Raw genomic sequence first — 20,673 nt, 5'->3', positions numbered from 1 at the left:
CATCACATACGTTCAGGAGTTGTGTAGCTCCAATGGTTCCCAAGGTCCTCAAAAGTTTGCAGGATCCTTTGCCACAAAAGCACTGGTGTTGCTGGATGCAGTGCACAGACAATTTTTGGTTCAACCCATAATGGTCAAAGGGACATTCGAGACTATCTGACACCTTCCAAATGAAAAAAGTGCCAGGTCCAGATGGACTACCTTCCCAATTTTACCATAAATATGCACAGATCAGGTGTCCTGGCTACTGGTGGTATACACAGAGGCATAAACGAATGGCATATTACCTCTATCCCTCTGAGAAGCATTGTTAACCACATGCGCGCTGTGCTCATTCTCCTGGAATGCTGACTTTTTAAAAAACCCATTGTTCATGACGAGCTGGGCTCGTCATCAGTGTTTGAGGAGGCTACACCATGACGAGCCCAGCTCGTCATCAGCCTCGAAGGGGTTAAATTATGTTAACTGTATTTCTATAGTGCATTACTGCCCGGAGACGTCTAAGTGCTTTTCAGATTCAGGCTAGGTATGTTACTGGTCCTATTATCAGGATCTTAACAGCCAGGTCTTTAACGCTTTCCTGAATGCTAGGAGACTGGATGCTTCTTTTATGGAGAGAGGCAGTGTATTCCATGCTTTAGATATTTCCAGCACTATGCTCTTCCTCCCACATCGTACTTGTTTGTACCTTGGTAGTACTAATAGTTGGCAGATCCTGATCAAAGATTTCTGGCAGGGAGATATGGTTTGAAACTCTGGTTTAGGGATTCGGGGCCAAGATTGTGGAATGCTTTATAAACTAGACATTGTACCTTAAAAGTTATTATTTGCTTAACAGGGAGCCAGTGCACATTTTTCCTTTTTTTTTTTTTTTTAAATTTTTGAAAACCTTTATTGTGCATAGTAAGCGTACAAATACGGGCCCACAGCCATACAGGCCGGCCTTGAAAGCAGTCAGTAGCACAAAAAGTAATAATAGAGCAACCCAGCAGTCCCAAAGAAAACCCATGCAATAAGTGTCCAAGACGTGACTCAAATAAAGCGGGACCGCTAGGCACAGGAGAAATTAGGTTAATTGTTTTATAGTTTTGTAGATAAGAAGGATCAGATGCATTCAATCCACCGAAAGCAAATGGCAGGCAACGAACCAGCGAGTTATCAGCAAAACGAGGGAAAGAAGTTAAAAGCAGCAAAGGATAATAATCATCAGGATAGTTGCACAATAAAACAGTACATGTTGGCCATCGCCCGCCCCACGGACTCAGTACACCCAAATCCACGAAAGTGACAGTATTAACAGCGGAGAGAATAGGTATCACTACCCCAAAGCACCTGACTGACCCAAAGGAAAGAAAAAAGAAAAAGGAACCAAGAAAAGACGAGAGAAATAAGGCCCATAGAAACTGAAACCGAAACAAAATCCCTACCCCCAACCCCCCACCCTGCACGTATGCGGAGGCTACGGCCTACCCCCCCCCCTAGCAGCGTGCCTGTCGCCCACAAACCGAACCCGAAATTTAGAACAGAAAAGGGAAGAAGAGAAGAAAAAGAAAAAACGTAATACACATAAGACCGGAGGAGGGCCAGCGGATATTCCCAAAACTACCATCACGTATCACTCCGGCCGCTCGATCCCAGACCCCGCAACCAATACAATACCCATGTTCGTTATCCCCGGCAGTCCATCAGTGTCCCAGCAGTACAAGTGAAAACAGTCCTAACATGATGGGAGGCACACTCAACCCTGCCCCCTGCGATGCGAAGCAGCAACATAGTCCAGTCTCATGGTAGACATCTTGAAGGAGGCGAGCGAGCCAAGTATCCAGATCCGAGTGAGGGGATGACCAGTAAAGTCCATCCGATACATAGCCATGTAGATATCAGTGGCACAAGAAGGGACAGTGTACAACAAAGATCCTCCAGAATTGACAAGCCCAGTCAATAGGAGCTGCGTCAGGATGGGGAAGCAAGTCATGCCGGGGACCTCAGGAGGGGCAGCTAGACATGGCACCCGGCTGCGTGGCTCCAGCCACATCGCATCTCCAGAAACTTTAGTTCGCCCCAAGGATAGGACAGCCGGCACCTCAACAATAGTAGGGTCTCGCACCCTCAGTGTGTCGATAGCAGCCTGAGAGGAGGAACAACAGAAGGCAGAAGCAGAGTGTGACAGAGTGTCCTGCTCCCGGAGGCATCCATGATCAAGCAATGGTGCCGCAGGTGAAATCACATCTAGCTGGTCTCCCAATACATGGGCAGCAGTACGTAGAGCCGCTCTCAGAGTAACTAGGGTGCCCAAAATGTCACCGATCAGCACTGGTGCATCGGGGAGAGAGGATTCAGCAGTCCTCTGCACGCAAGGCGAACAAATGCAGCACTGTCCCATAAGCCGTCCACCATCACCATTCGCAGTCAGCTGGGCACCGCGCAGACACGAGCCATAGCACAACCCGGCTTGAGGCACAGGGGAAGCACACTCCATGTGCACAAAGTATCAGCGTGATGTGGGCAGACAGCAGTGTCTTCGGTAGCAGCCCAGGGTCCGCTGTCCCAGGAAAGGAGAGCAGGCTGTAAGATGGCGCCCAGCCCAGCTCGTTGAGAGATAAAATATCCAGCAAAGTCGCCTCCGGGTGAAGGACACGATACAATGTGTTCCCCGCATCGGCGGCGCGCAAGCCCGTGAAGCGATGAAGCAGGTTGCAGGGAGCAGGACGAGCCTTACGCCGCCGTGTCCGATCCGCCGGTAATGGTGGCTGTTATTATGAGCAGGGCCGGCCCCAGTCCGAGAACAAAGACCCGGCCACAGCCGCGCAGCGCCAGGAGGAGGCGGAGACGTTCCGGTATTCTCACTGCCGGGATCGAGCAAGAAAACACACCAATAGATCCGGGGTCGCCTCCCGGTTCAGCCGACGTTACTTAATAGCAGGATAGGCAACAGGATAGAACGGAAAACGGGAGAAAGGCGAGAGGGTCGGCGGAGCCGAGGAATCAGGCAGCCATCATGGTTGTCGGTTAGGCTCCTCCTCCCAGTGCACATTTTTTAATTCTTGAGCCACCAAGCAATTTTTGGGAATTTTTAACAGAAGTCTTATGAGTAGTCAGAAGCAGGCTATTGCAATAATCAATCCTGGACAGAATTAGCGATGTAACTAATATCTGTTGTCGTTTATGTGGTATAAAAGGCAAAACCTTTTTATTCGTTCTGAGAATGTAAAAAGTAGAAAAAGTGAGTTTATTTACCTGATCAGTGAAATTGAGTCTGTTATCGATGATCACCCCCAGGTTTTGAGATATGGGCCATACATCTGCCCAGACTGTTGGACCACAGAAAGACAGGTGTGGTACAAAAAGTAAGACTCTGTCTTTCCTGTGTTTAATTTAGCCAGTTACTGTCCATCCAGTTATGGATAACCAGCATGCAATGATGAAATCTGGACTCTATGCCTATATCATTCTTTCCTATAGAGACGCCAATTTGAGTATCGTCGGCATGGGATGTGAGAGAGAACCCCAAACTTCTTATCATATTTCATAGTGGGGAAACAGATGTTAAAAAGGGTAGCCCTGCAGGACTCCCCATGACGTTAGCTAAGATTTTAGCAGGTCCCATTCTAGATTAGTGACCCAGCAAGTTGCTAGCCGTGCTAACAATAATTCATGACTGACTGTATCAAAGGCAGCCGAGAGATCAAGTTGAATGAGGGCTGCACCTTTTCTTTGATCTAAAATCTTCCTGATCTCTTTGGTTGCCTTGATCAACACTGTCTCAGTGCTATAGCATTACCGAAAGCTTAATTGGCTTGTATCCAACAATTTATTTGATTCAATGAAAGTCATCAACTGGCATTCAAAAAGTTTTCAGCTATTTTGGCTGGTAGTGGAAGATGGGATATTGGGTGGTAGTTTATTGGATCCCTTTGGTCTAATTAGGTTTTTTTAGTAAGGGGATCAGTATTGCTTTTTTCCAAATATTTGGGAAAATGCCTGTTCCACACATGGATGGAAAGATAAGCGTTAGTTTGGGCGCAGAGACTTTTTCTACTATCTTAAGTATGTTGGATAGGAAGGGGCCCTATGGGGAACTTGATGTAGCAATTTTCAGTAAGCTTATCATATCCTCATTTGATGGAGAAGTTAATTCTGTGAGGGTTTTAGTTGCCTGTAACGGCTGCTGCTCTTATTGTCAGGCGATATAATAAAAATATTTTTTTCATTTGGAGAATTTATTATAGTGTGTTTCCATCTTTTCTGAGAAGTGCTTTTCCAAAATATCACAAAAAGATTGATTGGCAGCCAAAGATTTTATGTTGCCATAGCTGGTTAATTCGGTATATTGTCCTGAAGAGCTACTTAGTGGAGTCTTTGCTTCTCAATCTTCTTAGTAAAATAAGAAGCAATGGCTTTCAAAATAAGATCTTTATAGGCAGCTATAGATTCTTTATTTGTTGTCTTTTCCTTCCTCTTTATAGGCCGTTCTCCATTTTCTTTATTGTTTTCTACATTCTTGTTTACATTTCCTAAGTTCCATTGAGAACAATGGTTCTGAGGGACTTTGTCGCTTTGTTTTACCTGTTTTGACAGGGGCTACTTGATTTGATGCTTTCTCCAATCAATTGTTATACTGTGTAACTGCTTCCTCAGCATCGTTTGCAAAGACTGTAGATGTATTCTCCAATACTTCATTTAAGTGTTCGCCAAACTCTTGACAGAAAGGTGGATGGCACTTTATTTGCATTAGTGTTCATTTGTAATAGAGATAGTTCAAAGAAACCTGCTCTATGGTTAGACCATACAACTTAGGATGTCTTTACATTGCTTATATGGGGGTTAATAGAAAAAATCCAATCCAAGGAATGACCCGCCTGGTGTGTTGGTTCTCGAACTATTCGATTAGTCCTAGTGATGAGAAAGTTTGCAGTAATACAGCTGTCTCAGGGTTTGTAGTCTCATCTAGGTGGTAATTAAAATTGCCCAAAACGGTGTAATTGGAATCTGAAATAATATACTCCAAGAGTCTAGCTATTTCCTGAGGGAACTCTGTTTTGGTGCATTGATGAATATACCCCCCAAACCGGAAAAACCAAGCACTAACCCAGACTCATACAGGCCACTCTTGCTTATTAACATAAACAACAAAATACTGGCAGCCAGATTACTACCTTTCATGCCAAAGCTGGCCCGCCCTGACAAGGTGGACCTTATACCTAGTAGATCCACACTACCCAGTTTGTGCACACTGTTCATGATACTACATAATATAGACCCCAATACTGCAGCAGCAGGGTGTTTTTTAGATGCAACCTAAGCATTTGACTAGTTAGACTATCTTTTCTATGGTTTGAAACAGGCGGGCATCAACAAGCATTTCAAGAGCTGGATACATCTGCTATATATTAGCCCAATAGCCAGGCTGAGGCAGGACAGAGTTGTGTCTGCCCCGACACAGTTGGCTAGGGGGATGCAGCAAGGCTGTTCCACCACCCTGTTTGCATTGGCAATGGAGACTCTGGCTGCTAGATGGTGCGTGCACCATGTGGGGAAGAGACTGGCATTCACAGGTCGGAGGGTTTTGACATAACTCTGCACTGACTATATCACACTCTGTGTCAAAGACTGAGCAACTAATATGGTATTCCTAATTTGTGAATTAATTTGCCTTGCTTGCCTTTTGGTGACAAAGATAAAATTGGCAAAGACCCTTTTAATGCCGCTGGCAAACTGCACAAAAGCATACGTACTGGATTACCCACTAGTCTGGAAGACAGAGACCTTTAGATGTCAGGGGATCCAAATTAGCAGGGACACGCAAGAAATTGTTATCATGAATTACAGTAAAACAGACTAAGTAGCCAGATGGATCCGAATTGCCCCTTTTCTCTGTCCGGAGGGCTGTCTCTCGCAAGATGGTGATACTACCAACATTTCGTTATGTGTTCAACAATATACTAATACAGCTAAACACATCCTTCTTGGCTGATTTAGCTGACTCAATTAACCCGGAAGTTAATAACCTGATTAACCAGTCGCTCCGCGAGGCACATGTTCCGCTCGCTTGGAAGCAGGCCCTTTTATTGCCTTTACTCAAGAAGCCCACCCTCGACCCCTCGCTTCCTGGAAATTACAGACCCATTTCTCTTTTGCCTAGTCTGGCCAAGGTCTGCGAAAAGGTGGTCACTTCGCAGCTAACCAACTATGTGGCGAAGTCGGGCGCGCTACATCTTGCGCAATCGGGGTTTCGGGTTGCCCACAGCACTGAGTCAGCTTTGCTGGAGGTGGTTGAGTCTATCAGGGACTGTTTGGATGCCGGCGGGAGAGCAGCCTTGGTGATGCTGGATCTCTCGGCGGCTTTCGACACGGTTCCTCACTCTCTCCTTCTTAACCGACTTGCCGATATCGGCATTACAGGTACGGCGTGGAGCTGGTTGCAATCCTTTCTGGAGGACAGGTCACAGCTAGTCTGGCTGCCTCTGTTTTCCTCGTCATCCTCCCCTCTCTCCACTGGTGTCCCGCAGGGCTCTTCCCTTAGCCCCCTTTTGTTTAACATCTTTATGACTCCCCTTTATTACCTAGCGGAGTCATTGGGGGCTAAGGTGATGGCATATGCGGATGACACGCAGTTATTGTTCACCTGGAGAAGGGGTGAGGATTCGGTCATCACGGCTCAGCGTTGTCTTTCTGCGGTGTTTCGCTGGCTGGCCAATGCACAACTTAAGTGCAACGAAATCGGAGGTGCTCCTGTTTGGAGCATTTCCTGCTGGCTTTAGAACTAGGCTGTGGCCTCCGGACTTTCCGCCCCCTCAATCAGAAAAGGGCCTTGCAAAAAACTTGGGGGTGTGGTTTGAGGAAAATCTGCATTTTGCGACACATGTCAAAAAACTCACAGGGACATGTTTTGGTATACTTAAAACCCTGCGAAAATTCCTCCCCTTTCTGCCTGTGGAGGCCAAAGAAACAGTAGTCCGGGCTTTGATCCTCTCGCGGTTGGATTATTCCAATGCGCTTTTAGTTGGTTGTTCAGGCTATTTGATAAAAAAGTTACAGGTAGTCCAAAACGCGGCTGCTCGGCTCCTACTGGGCCTCTCTTCCAGGCAGAGCGTGCGGGTCCATCTCCGCCACCTTCATTGGCTCCCAGTTGAGGCCCGTTTGAAATTTAAAATGTTGGTCATTGTCCAACGGGCCTTGTATGGACTGGGCCCACTCTATCTGCAGAAGCGTTTTGCTTTTTATTCCCCTACCAGGACTCTGCGGTCTTCGGACCAACTCCTTATTCAGAATCCGCGTTTTTTGCGCCATAGGTTAGGTGGCTGCTCTTTCACCCGTAAAGCCGGCCTAGCTTGGAATGAGCTTCCTCTTGCTCTCAGGAAGGTTGCTGATCCGGCTGTCTTTAAAAAGAGCCTAAAAACACTATTGTTCTGAGCCCATTCTTTTAGAGGCTTTGCCTGCGGTGTTGGTGGGCGGGGGTTCAGGGTAGCAGCGCCGGGATACTCTGAGTAGCTGTGCGCTTTAGAAATGCAGGATAACATAACATACTCTGGAACCCCTAAAGGATTAGTGGTGGATTAGTAAAGGGACACAGAAATCATTAATTTGTGCAGTGGACATGTGAATTTGTTAGTTCGATTGAATAGGATAAAGGAGGAAAAGAGGACGGAAAAGCCTAGAAAGTGTTATTGAGATGATCATAGTAATAAGGTGAGGTTTGGGATGAGTCAAAGGAGGGACAGAGAAGGGAAAGGGAATAGGGAGATCAAAGTAGTAAAATGAGGTTTGGGATGAGTCAAAGGATGGATACATGAAGGAAGAAACTAGAAAGTGTTATGTGGGGATCATAGTAGTGAAATGAGGTTTGTGTGAGCCAAAGAGGGATAGAAGAAGGTAAAGTCTAGAAAGGGTAGTTTGGGAGATCAAAGTAATGAAAAAGGTTTGGGATGAGTGAGAGTGGAAGTAAAGGATATATTAAGATGATGAGACATAAGAGTAGTGCATTGGAAAGAGTTGATTATTTTTTTCTTTTAATGTAGGAGTAAAGTAATATATAGATACACAACTACAAAGAAAGGGTAGACATATATAAGGAAGATAATATATTGAGACATAAAATTGTATTCTATAAAGTCCCATATATACATGTGTGATAGATAGTTAGAAAGTCAGACTTGCAGTGTTGCTGTACGTAAATCAAATGTATTTGTATATTTTTATCAAAACTTTTTTGTGTTTATTTTATTTTTATATTTTCCTCAATATATAAATAGTGAAGTACTTGTAGATGCAATTGTTATGTTCATATTTACATATTGTGATGGAGAAAATAAAACAGAGATCCATGCACATCTAATCAAACTGCTTCTATGAAAACTATGCAGTGACCTATATACATGTTAAGCATAAGAGATAAATGTATATATATTCACTGAAAAAAACCAAAGGTTATAGAGACAGTATAGTTAGGCTCACATTTCACCCATACAAAACCAGTGAAATTCAGCATCCATAGTTACCTTAGCTAACTATAACTTTCGCCCCAGCAATGCACAGCTCATGACCTCACAAATTACATCACTCATGACATAGTAAGTGACATCATATATCCCTCATCACTCATCCTAAATCCTATTTAACTATATTGGGCACTGGAGTAGAGTGCTACTCAACAAAAAGTGCTTCAATGCCTCATCAGATATATGTATTTATAGAAATGCACATATATAACTACATACATATAATCAAATTATGCTGTACATTTGTGTTTCAGTATGGTGGTTATGTAGAAAAGAATCAACTATTGAACAGCTTTCGAAGATACAACAGTTATCTGTGGATCTTATGTTTAAGGGTAAGACTTTCCAAAGTTTGGCTGCTTGAACAGAGAAAGATGCACCACCCATGTTTTTTTATTGTATACACATGTTTTGAAGCAAGGTGCCAATCTGGAGTGGCAGTTCCTTTGTTGAATGAAGTTGGGTATTTTATTGCTGATGAAAAGTGGTCCTGTGCCAAGTAAGGCTTTGTAGGTGTTACAAAGCAGCTTGAAGGTGGATTTTCTGGTGGCAGCCAGCTATCAAGGCAGGGGAGATGTGGGCTTATGGCTTTTCATGTAGGATTAGTCCGGCAGAAGAATTCTGAATTAGTTGTACATTTTTCATAGTTGGTGAAAACAATCCATGTTAAAGGCCATTCGCGTAATCTAGTTTAAAGAGTACATGAGAGATAGTAGCCTGGACCTTGTGTGGAAATCCTAGGTGGGGAAATATGCGTAGTAGAGTTTTCATGTAATGAAGCTTGATCTTGCTAATGTGTCCACTTCTGCATTCATTTATTACTTGGAGCCCATGGTAATTCCAAGGTTTCCTACTTCCTTAGATACTTTAGGAGGTGGTCCCAGATTGTCAGGCCAGGCTAAGAGTAGGTAATCGTTGTTCCAATCGCCACTGTGTGAGCATTTCACTTTTGGATGCATTCAATTTGAGACGGCTCCAGGTCATCCACTGATCAACAGCTCTATGGCAACTGTTGATTTTGGAGTTTCCAATATCTATGGGGCTTTCTAGTTTAAGAAGTATTTGTATGTCTTCTGCATACTTATAGCATATGAGCGAAAGTTCGTTGTCGTTGCTGTAAATAACTTCACGTAAATATTGGAAAGCATAGGTGACATGATAGAGCCTTGATGGACACCAGCTTTTGTGATGTAAGGTTTGAATGAGAAAGGGGGAGTTGGATGACATTTGTTCTGTTTTAATTGTAGGATGTGATCTAGTCAAGAACAGTTCCCTCTGAGCTGGCGTCATAGAGTCTTTGGATTACAGTGTTGAAGGGAGTTGAGCGGTACGTCAGAAGTAGTGCAGGTACCCGTTCCAGTCTGTGTTTTTAGGGCCATCAAAGATGGTGATGAGGGCAGACTCAGTCCCTCTTCCTGGATGGACTACTGTTTGGAAGTAAGAAAGCATGGAGTTATCTTCAGCGAATTGTACCATCTGAGTGAATGCTGCTCTATCTGTTTGCACAGGAAAGGTCCATTTGTAATTGGTCTGTGGTTGTTGGAGTCATGTGGGTCCAGGTTTGTTTTCTTTAATAATGGGTGTATGTATGTCATTTTTAAGTTTTCTGAAAAGATTCCTGTAGATAAAGGGTCATGAGGCCTTCTTGGGCCTACTTTAGTTCTACTTCTTAGCTTAGCCTGACATTGTATATTGTCTATGTTTTAGGCTCACATTGCTTTTTCCAATTCTATTTTACACACTTTATGCTTATGCAATATTATTTCAGGAATACAATGCACATGCTGCTTGTTTTTAGTTAACATTTCTTGATATGTAATCTGTACACCCTGTTCTAGGCTTGGAACATAGAACAAGATATTTCAATGCTTGTGTTGTCTGTTCTCCCGAAACCTAGATTTATCTCTGCATCAGAGCTGTGCCTCAAACACAGTGTGGTTTATTATATAAATGGTGCACTGCACTGAAAGGGCTAGAGGAGCACTTCAGGCACCCTGGGATGAATACAGTTTAAATTCAGCTCTGCTGACCCTGATCTTCCATCTTGCAGAGAAGGATTGTCAACTCCACTCTATACCGGCTCCCTGGCTAGGATTTCTAGGTATGTTAGCCTCTGGCTATCCTCCTAGATCGAGCAGAGAGTACACCCACAATGCTGTCAGAGTGTGGGTAGTGACAGGTAGGAAGATATAGAGATAGGATTGCCAAGGTTGGATAATTCATTTTATTCACCATGTGTGTACTGCTGGTTACAATGCTTTGGGTCATCTGGCTAATAATTGAAGCTCATTCTCTCTATGCAAGAATACGATTGTTTCAATAAATGTTTGAAAACCTTTATTTGTATCTTTCTTGTGTTTACCCTAGGAATGCATGAATAAAATAAAGAAAGGGGGACGTGTTCCCATGACTACCTTGGGAGTCAGCGTGTCATGCTCGAGATTGCTGAAATCATCTGTTACCCTGGGAGGTTGGGGGTTCAGGAAGGCACTGTGAGCAAGCTAGGAATTAGCTGACAGTTTCTAATGGTGTATATGGACTCAGTCCCCACATCCTGAAGTTCTGTCATTCTAATATGCATTCCTACCTTTTAGAGGGAACCATATGAAAAATAATTATTTATGATTCTTCTTACAGGTATGGCAGCAGAGGTAGTTATAAGAATGTTCTTGAAGATTTGTGGTGTACAATGATCAGAAGGGCAGACTGCTAGCCTGCTTGCTTTGACAAGATCCATAAATTAACTTTGTGATAGTTGTTTGAAGGAATGCAGAGGCTGGATTAGCCTACTCTTGGAGGCGATTGTTGGAAATGGATTGCAGCTGGTTTTCCTTTGTTTTAAATAGGAGTACAGCATGTCTGCTTTGGTTGTATTATGATTTAACAGTAAATTCTTAAGCAATGGGATGAATTTGTTATGTGCATTTAGCTTTACAAATTACTGTGAATTTTATACAATTATTTTTCTGAACATTTAGCATTTTGAATTCTGTCTGGATAGTACCTTATTTAGCTTTGGCTGGTGACTTGTATATTTTATTAAGTTTTGTATGTGAAGTTTGACTTTATTGTTATTTGTTTTGAGCCAGGTGCATTGCAGCTTTGCCGTTTTTGCTTTGTCTTTTTTAGTTCTGGTTCCTCCAAGGTGCTTGTTTTTTTGTGCCCTGTTTTGTTGTTCTTAGTGGTATTAGGATAGCAAAAGCTTCCTGGAGCCACTCAAAGTTTTTTAATGGAATTTATTGTGTCTAGATCTGAATTGGATGCTAGTTGTGGTTCCAAGTATTCAAAATTGAGTTTGTTCCATGGTCGATGCATGTAAGGTGGAGTTACGTATGTTGATTTGTGGTGTTTTGTGTTGGGAAACTACCGAATGATGGTCTTACTATGTGACTTGAGTATTCATTTGAAAATTAACTAGTTCTGGATTTGCAAAAATATCATCCTGGATGTGTGTGACTTTGTGGACGATCTAGTGTAGGTTCATTGTGTCTAGACCTGTGATGAAAGTTTTTAGATTGGGAATATTGGATATATGAAACCATATGTTTAAGATACTAGGAATGCATAGGTTGACATAAAGTGTTATAAGGTTTAAACGGTCCAGAAATGTGTCTGGGAATGTTGCATTGCTAGGTGGTGGCCTGTAAAGAAGGAGGAAGTTACAGAAGAAAGTTGGTGTAGGGTTGAATCTGGTGAGGAGGGCCTCACAACCTTGTATGGAAATGTCAGCTTTGGTGAGATGTATTGTTTCCTTAAATATAAAAGCTAGACCACCTCTTTTGCCTTTTTGATTTTGCGTGACAGTTTGATAGTCTGGAGGAGCGGATTCATGCAAAACTGGAGCCATGTCATCTCCAAACCTTGATTCAGTTATGAATTGTAAGTCAAGTTGTGTGTCAGTGAGTATGTCATCGATGTCGTGCTTGCTTGAGAGTGATCAAACATTTATTAGTAGGTAGTCTAGAGATTGTGTTTTTGTGGTGATGTGACTTTGTTTCCAGAAGAGTGAGCAGTGTTCTTTCAAATTCTAGCAGATATGTTATTAGTGCTTACATTAACTGTTAAGATGATATCAATAGTGTTTCTCTATATTGTTACCTTTGTCCAGCAGGCTTAGAATGCTTTTTCATAGGTCTCTGTGTGTAGATGTGGTGATGGTGGTTGAGAGTGAGTTGGTGAACTGTACTGTTTTTATAGAGAAGTCTTGTTGTCTAAAGGTCAAGGAAATACAAAGTTGGGAAAAGTGTCATGTTGATTATTTTTTTTGTATTTGTTTAGGGTGGAAGGTGTATGGGTGGTGGTGTATGGGTGGTTTTGGAACATGTGGGTCATGTTTTAAGGCTTAATATTGTGCGATGGATGAGCGGAAGGGTGAATGATGGTGGTTGTGTTGGGGTATTTGTGGTAGGTGTTGGTGAAGATAACAATTTGAGAGTAAAGATGGTTTAGGATGTGTATTTGTGTAGTCATGAGGGTGGGAGTTGATATGTTTCTATTTTGTAACAGACTATAACATGAAATTGTGTGTGTGTGAATGAGATTTTGCTAGTGTGTGTCATGTTTTGTTTTTGTGGAGTAGTGAGATGAGATATTTATGTAGTGGATGTCTGTGAAGGATTTGTATGTAAGGTACTGTTGGTTAGTGGAAGTTGAATGATAAAATGGGTGGCGATGTGCATTGGTGAATGGTGTATGTGGAGTGTGAAAGGGGATGGGCAAAAGTTATGAGATTTGGTGGCTGGAAGATGTAATGTGTGGTAGAGTGTAAGGACTATGGGCCATATGTATCAAGCCATTTTTGAATTGCAAAGGCCGAAATTCACAGAATTTCGGCCTTTGCGACTCGCAAACAGCCGTTTTGCACGTTTTGGAATGTATGAAACATTCCCAAAATAAGGAATTGCAAACTTGTGCAATTCCTTATTTTTCCATAGCATTTAGGGAATCGCAAATTTGCGATTCCTTAAATGCTATGTATGTAGCAATTTTAGCTTGCAAATTTTGTTTAGGAATTCGCAAATTACCACCAACTTTCAGTTGATCGTAACTTGCGAATTCTTTCAAAAATGCACAAATTGGGATTTTTAAAGGTGGCATATGATGCACACACATGCCCATAGGGAATGTATGTGCACCATATGCACACACATGTTCTTTTCAGGGGTGCAGCAGGGTGTCTTTGAGACACCCCTGCACCCTTGCAATAATTCTCAAATTGCGATTAGCAATTTGCGAATTCGCAATTTGAGACTTATTTTGCATTCATTCCTATGGGCCTCCTGGCCCATAGGAATGCATTGGAAATTATTCCTTAATTGCGAATTCGCAAAATGCGAATTCACAAATTCCTTATTTGCGAATTCCTTATTCCTTATTTGCGAATTCGCAAAATGCAAATTCGCAAATAAGGAAGCTTAAGGAATTGCAAATTAAATGCGATTTTGTTCATACATACCATTTTGCATTTCCTAAATAGCGATTCCTTAAAATTCGCTAGTTAGGAAATGCAAAATAGTTTGATGATACATATGGCCCTTTTTGATTGTATGTATTTGGTAAAAGGAGGGGGAGGGTGTTGTTGGTGGATAATATGAGGGAGGAATGTAGCACGTTACAACGCGTACTTTTACCACACGGTGGGTAACAACCCAGTCGTTACAACGACCGCGTTCTTACTATGCCTGGCATTACATCGCAAGTCACTTCAACGGCTTGTGCTTGATGGCGTGCTGGACTTAGGAATAGTATCAATTACTATTCCTACTCCAGTTAGCGCAACAGCAGAGAAGGTGTTTGATTTAAAATCCAACTAATTCCCTGGTGTTGCACGCCACCTAGTGCAAGTCATTGAAACATCTTGCGATGTAAAGGGAAGCGTGGTAACAATACGGTCCCTGTAACGACTCCGTTGTTATGTACCTACATGATTTTGCCAGCGTTGTAAACGCTGTCTCCCCTGAGGTAGAGTTAACATAAGTTTGGTAGTGATGGAAAAGGGTTAGTTGGGAGCAAATATTTCCAATGTTAGTTCATCTACTTATCAGCAGGAAGGAGGCTGCAAACACACACACTCTTTAAATTGAAAAGGTTATGGAAAGAGCCCACGTATTTAAACTCCTTCTCAGATTTATCACCTAGGTCCTGCACCAGGCATTATGGTAAACTCATCTTTTGACGGCATGCCAAACTGCATGATGGCATTGGGGAAGGCCTTGCATTGACAGGCACTGAATCCTGAAACCTCAATGTTGCCTCCATATGTTGCTATCTGACTGTCCTTCATAGTGAAAACACGTACTCAACTTTACTCCTATGTGGCACTTGGGGCCTACCTCTTTTCAGTTTTGGTTATTTTACACACATCCTTCAATCTACTTTATCAATTTGTCTAGTCAGGTAGGTAAAGTTTCCTCACCCTCTCCCGGCAAAAGGGAAAGGGGTGTCTATGGATTGTTTCCACCTATTCCCTTTCTTGTGCATTTAGCATTATTAAATGGGCTGTGTTCTTTGTTGTTCATCCATCATCCTAAAGGCTTGACCCACCTTTGTGGTTTAGGTACTTTCCTGTTAGTGGGGGTCACCCCCTGAAATTCTCGTCTTTGAAATAAAGGTACTTTATCTTAGGTTTCCTGCAGTCCTGCAATTCTTCCAACTTTACCAGTGGTGGATATAGCCACATTAATATGTGGGTCTTTGATTAAAAAAAAAGTGAGTGCATTTAACATGGGGCTACAAGAACCCACTGAGATATTCTGCTGTTTGTGAATCCAAAAATGTGAAGATCACCTTCATGCCACAAACTTCCAGCAAGGAAGTGGGTAGGCAGACCGAATGCACTATAGTTTGTTCAGGAACTATAAAATGGGTACCCAGTAGAATTAGTTGGAACAAATACAAGTCAGTCACCAAGAATAGTGATTCTGCCCCAAGGGGCGAGACCATGAGGCCTCTCCTGCAAAAGATTTATTTCAGAAGAAAACCTATACGGGTTACTTAAGAAATGTTCGTAATGAACCAGGATACAGTCCAATATGGAATTGAACACCATAGTGATTTAACACTCGACGGAAGAACTCAAAGAGTCCGCCTACCACCGTACAAGTCAGAGGCCACCAAAGTCAGCTGCGGCGTCCCTCAAGGATCCTCACTGAGCCCGACTCTCTTCAACATCTACATGAGCCCCCTCGCGGCCATCGCACGCCAACACAACCTCAACATAATCTCCTACGCCGACGACACTTAGCTGATCCTTTCCCTGACCAACGACCCCGCCGCCGCCAGAGCCAACCTGCACGAAGGGATGAGAGAGGTAGCCGAGTGGATGACGACGAGCCGCCTGAAGCTGAACTCAGACAAGACGGAAGTCCTCATCCTGGGCCCCTCGCCCTCCGCCTGGGACGACTCCTGGTGGCCCCCCGCCCTGGGCACCGCACCCAAACCGACGGACCACGCACGCAACCTGGGCTTCATCCTGGACTCCTCCCTCTCCATGACCAGGCAAGTCAACGCCGTCTCCTCGTCGTGCTTCAACATCCTGCGCATGCTTCGGAAGATCTTCTGGTGGATCCCCACAGAGACCAGGAAGACCGTCACCCAGGCCCTCGTCACCAGCCGACTGGACTACGGCAACGCACTCTACGCCGGAACCACCGCCAAGATCCAGAAGAGACTCCAACGCATCCAGAACACCTCAGCCAGACTCATCCTCGACATCCCACGACACAGCCACATCTCCGGACACCTAAGAGACCTGCACTGGCTCCCGGTCAACAAGAGAATCACCTTCCGCCTCCTTACCCACGCACACAAAGCTCTCCACGACCAAGGCCCGAGCTGCCTCAACAACCGCATCAACTTCTACGCTCCCAAACGCCACCTCCGATCCGCCAGCCACGCCCTCGCCGCCGTCCCACGCATCCGCAGAGCCACCTCAGGAGGAAGGTCCTTCTCCTACCTGGCCGCCAAGACCTGGAACTCCCTCCCGGCCGACCTGCGCCTGACCCAAGACCACCTCTCCTTCAGGAAGAAGCTCAAGACCTGGCTGTTCGAGCAGTAGCGGCACCCCCCTCCCCCCAAGCGCCTCGAGACCCTATGGGTAGGTAGTGCGCTCTATAAATGTCTTTGATTGATTGATTGAACAGCAACACTAGGGATGTTTTTAAATGAAAATTAGTTTTTTTGTGCAGCATTTTGATTAAATCTAAGAGGATCCAACAGAGGGCCATACCTCCTACTGGAAGCAAGGCATTCCTGCAAACACAATCTCACTCAAAAATTGACAAGTGTATGGCAGCAGTATTACCGGAATATAACCGGAAAATATTTGAGACTGACCAAGAAGACTAACATTTTCTACTTAATTGACATTCTTCTAAACTCATATGTACTTACCAGAATGATAAGACATAATATTAGTTCTACTGTCCAATGTAGAAATAAGTCTTTGGAAGCCACCCAATTCCTCAAGCAGCTCGATTTCCATATGCATCAAGAGGTTGTCACCTTGCCTTGTAAATATGTATGTTATTTTTAAATATTATTTCAACTACAGTATTTGTCTTTTCTGACTCTTTGAGATATTGTCAATCAATAAATCAATCGGTCTGAATTCATAGAGATAGAGATGCTTGGATCCTGCTGGGATCAGTCAAAGACAAAAAGAACTATTGATGGACAAAATGCAGAACAATGTCATACATTCACCGCAGTATAGAGATCTAGGCCTAAATCCATCACTTTTTTGCTCCCCATGCCATTCCAGTTTGAACCCAGCCATATGCAAATCAGCCTTGACCCTGCGTAAATGGGAACAGTCCAACCCGAACTGCCAGGCCAGGTCCTCCCTGGTCTGGAAACAAGCATCCTAGGACCCATTTCAGGATTTCACCCCTCATAAGCCAGGATAGCTTGACTCCTGTGGCATGGAGAGCACAGGACCCATGTCTGGGCATACCTGTCCCACTCAGGGTGACCAATGCAAAAAGAACTATTGATGAACAGAATGCAGAACAATGTCATACATTCACCCAAGTACAGAGATCGGAGCCTAAATCCATAGTTTTTTGCTCCCTATGCCATTCCAGTTTGAACCCAGCCATATGCAAATCAGTCTTGACCCTGCGCCTAATGGAATCAGTCCAACCCGAACTGCCAGGCCAGGTCCTCGCTGGACTGAAAACAAGCATCCTAGAACCACTTTGGGGGTAAATGTTTGCATTGTCCAGCAGTCCGTCCATCAATTGTATCTTTTGCATATGTTGCCCTAAATGAGAAGGGTATGCCCAGACGTGGGTCCTGTGCTCACTACACCACTGGATTCAAGCTAGCCTGGCTGATGAAGGGTGATGCCCTGAAACCGGTCCCAGAATACTTGTTTCCGGTCCAGGGAGGACCTGGCTCAGCAGTTCGGGCTGGACTGTTCCCACAAGGAACAGGGTCAAGACTGATTAGCATATGACTTGGCCCAAACTGGGGTGGTGTGGTGAGCAAAAGAATGATGGATTTATCCCAGAGTCTTGTGACTGTGGGTGAATGTTTGCATTGTCCAGCAGTCTGTCTATCAATTGTGTCTTTTGCATATGTTGCCCTAAGTATAAAGGGTGTGCCCAGACTTGGGTCCCGTGCTCTCTACACCACTGGATTCAAGCCAGCCTGGCTGATAAAGTGTGATGCCCTGAAACCTGTCCCAGGATGCTTGCTTCCAGTCCAGGGAGGACCTGGCTTGGCAGTTCCGGCTGGACTGTTCCCTCGAGGAACATGGTCAAGACTGATTTGCATATGGCTGGGTCCAAACTGGGGTGGTGTGGTGAGCAAAATAAATTTAACCCAGATCCTTGTGACTGGAGGTGAATGTTTGCATTGTCCAGCAGTCCATCCATCTATTGTGTCTTTTGCAAGGATCAGTAAAAGAGCCAGGTCTTGAGTCCCTTTCTGAATTCCGTTAGAGAGGGAGCTGTATAGAGGTGGAAGGGAAGGTTGTTCCAGGCTTTGGTGGTGAGGTAGGAGAAGGTCCGTCCTCTGCTGTTGCTTTGACAGATGCAGGGAATGTAACTAAGGGTGAGGCAGGTGGAGTGCAGGTGTCTGAAGTGTTGGTGTTTGTTCAGGCAGCGGTTGATGCATGCTGGTCCTCGGTTGTGGAGGAACTTGCAGGTGTGTATCAGTATCTTGAATTGGCATCTTTTCTGGATGGGGAGTCAGTGGAGGTTCCTGAGGTGGGGCTGATGAGGGTCCGCTTGTGGGATTCAGGATGAGTCTAACAGCTGAGTTCTGCATCGTCTGGAGTCTCTTCAGGAGTTTGGTGGTGATTCCTGTGTAAAGTCGGCTGTTGATTAGGGCTTGGGTAAAGTTTTTTCTGGTATTGACGTGGAGCCGTCTGCACAGTGAGGTCTGCACAGCTGTGGCTTTGTCCCAGAATAACCAATAGAGGTTGTGATAGGACCTGCTCACAGTACAATGCCCATACATGTTGAGACTCTACGTTTTGTTTGTTTTTAAAGGAGACATCCATTGTTATGAAGGTGATTGCGGTCTTACTGATACCCAGTAAAACTCGAGTTGGTTGTCCAGTGATAGTTTCCGCTGATTTTGTGTTACATGATGAGCCTTTTTGATGGAGCATGAGACATCTATAAATGACATACCACAATCACACCACATCTAGTCAGACATCTCTGAAACTATACATAAAAATATACTAGTAGACCATTCAGTGTTCCTCCACTCCACTTCTAATGTATGCTGATTCAGTACGCTCGCTCTTTAACCCCTTCGCTGCGGCGGCAATTCCGCCGCAGCGCTAGGGGGGGGGGCAGAGCGGTGGCCGCATGCTTGTGACGGAGCCGCTCCGTCAGGAGCCGCGGTTGCGCTGTGCTCATGACGGAGCGGTTTCGTCATGGCCTCGCCCGCACAATAGAACGCACTGCGCAGGCGCGAAATCAGCGCCGCGCAGGCGCGGCGGCAGGGCCATGATGGAACCGCTCCGTCATGAGCACAGCGCAACCGCGGCTCATGATGGAGCAGCTCCGTCATGAGCATGGGGTTAAGAAACAGTTCGAAATTTTTGCACCCCTAAGACTTTAAAAAGTTGATGGTAGTGGCCATAGACAATACTAAGAATATCGTTCCAGCACATCTGTTCCAGAGGCTATGCAAACACTCACCTGTTTCATTTGAAATCTCTCCTTCTGAACATGGATTGCAGTTGAAGCAACAGGAGGGCTGTCCTATTTGAGCAGCCTTCCAAAAGCCAGAAGGACAACTGTCACTGCACACAGACCTTGGAACCTGGTGAAAGGATGAGAGAAAGTGCTTAAATATGTATTTTAGGTTTCTTTGTGTTTAGTGATTTGTGTGGTAACGGGTATGTAAGCCTAAAGCACATTAAGAGTTATCAAGAGCACTGTTTAAGAACATATGCCCATCACCAATGTTATGTATTTGTTGTGCTTGATCTCCACCACCACCACTTTAAGACATTCAGCAGCACTGTAAGAATTGTTCACGGTTGTTATGAAATGTCTTACACTACCACTTTACCACCGTCACCATCCTTTGCTTCTGATAGCCAAGCCACAAGTAGTAGGAAGACAGGTATAAGAAACAATCCCTCAACAATGCTAGTTTTTTTTTTTTTTTTTAAACATTGCGGATTCTATACTCTTGCTCCTTCATTTCTTGACTGATTATATTTTGTGTGAGAGCACAACAAGAGTTCAGAGAGTGAGCTAGACTCAGGCAATGGGGTCCTTCTTTTGACCTGTGGCAGGAGAGATAATGTGTGTTTTGAGCTCCTTGCTACTCTATAATCCAAAGTGTCGACTCATGTCTCCGTGGCATAGCAAGTAGACTGTTTGTGCCTGCCATGATCAAATCCCAAAGTAAATGCTAAAACTGTACTGGCAATCCCATTTTAACCAAGGTGGCTAAAGCAATGATTTATTTATTAATTCAGATATTACATCAGTAACAGCAGTCACAGTATTGCATTTGACCTGGCTCGGGCAGATGCTCTCCTGCAAGTTCATCCAAGGTATGTCATTGTCCAAGAGGGTTGATCAATGTCAGATTTTCAGGATCTTGACACAAAATAAAATTTACATGCCAAGAATTTCAATGGAACTAATTTACATAGTAAGTGGTCATCATAAAAAAGCAAGTGTAGGTCTGTTTATGATGT

The 20,673-nt window shown here is 44.1% G+C and overlaps 1 protein-coding gene across 1 annotated transcript in view; it reads right to left on the bottom strand.

The window, feature by feature from the left end:
- Nucleotides 1-20,673, bottom strand: part of LOC147678469 (extracellular calcium-sensing receptor-like) — a 265,477-nt gene that overhangs the window by 20,421 nt on the left and 224,383 nt on the right. Inside the window, exon 7 of the mRNA XM_086945648.1 lies at nucleotides 19,658-19,781. Within this exon, the coding sequence (XP_086801774.1) occupies nucleotides 19,658-19,781 (124 nt within the window). The remainder of the gene's footprint in view (nucleotides 1-19,657; nucleotides 19,782-20,673) is intronic.

Source organism: Lissotriton vulgaris, chromosome 12 (assembly GCF_964263255.1).
Source record: "Lissotriton vulgaris chromosome 12, aLisVul1.2, whole genome shotgun sequence".
Classification (NCBI taxonomy): domain Eukaryota; kingdom Metazoa; phylum Chordata; class Amphibia; order Caudata; family Salamandridae; genus Lissotriton; species Lissotriton vulgaris.
This window is presented reverse-complemented; position numbering and strand designations above follow the sequence as displayed.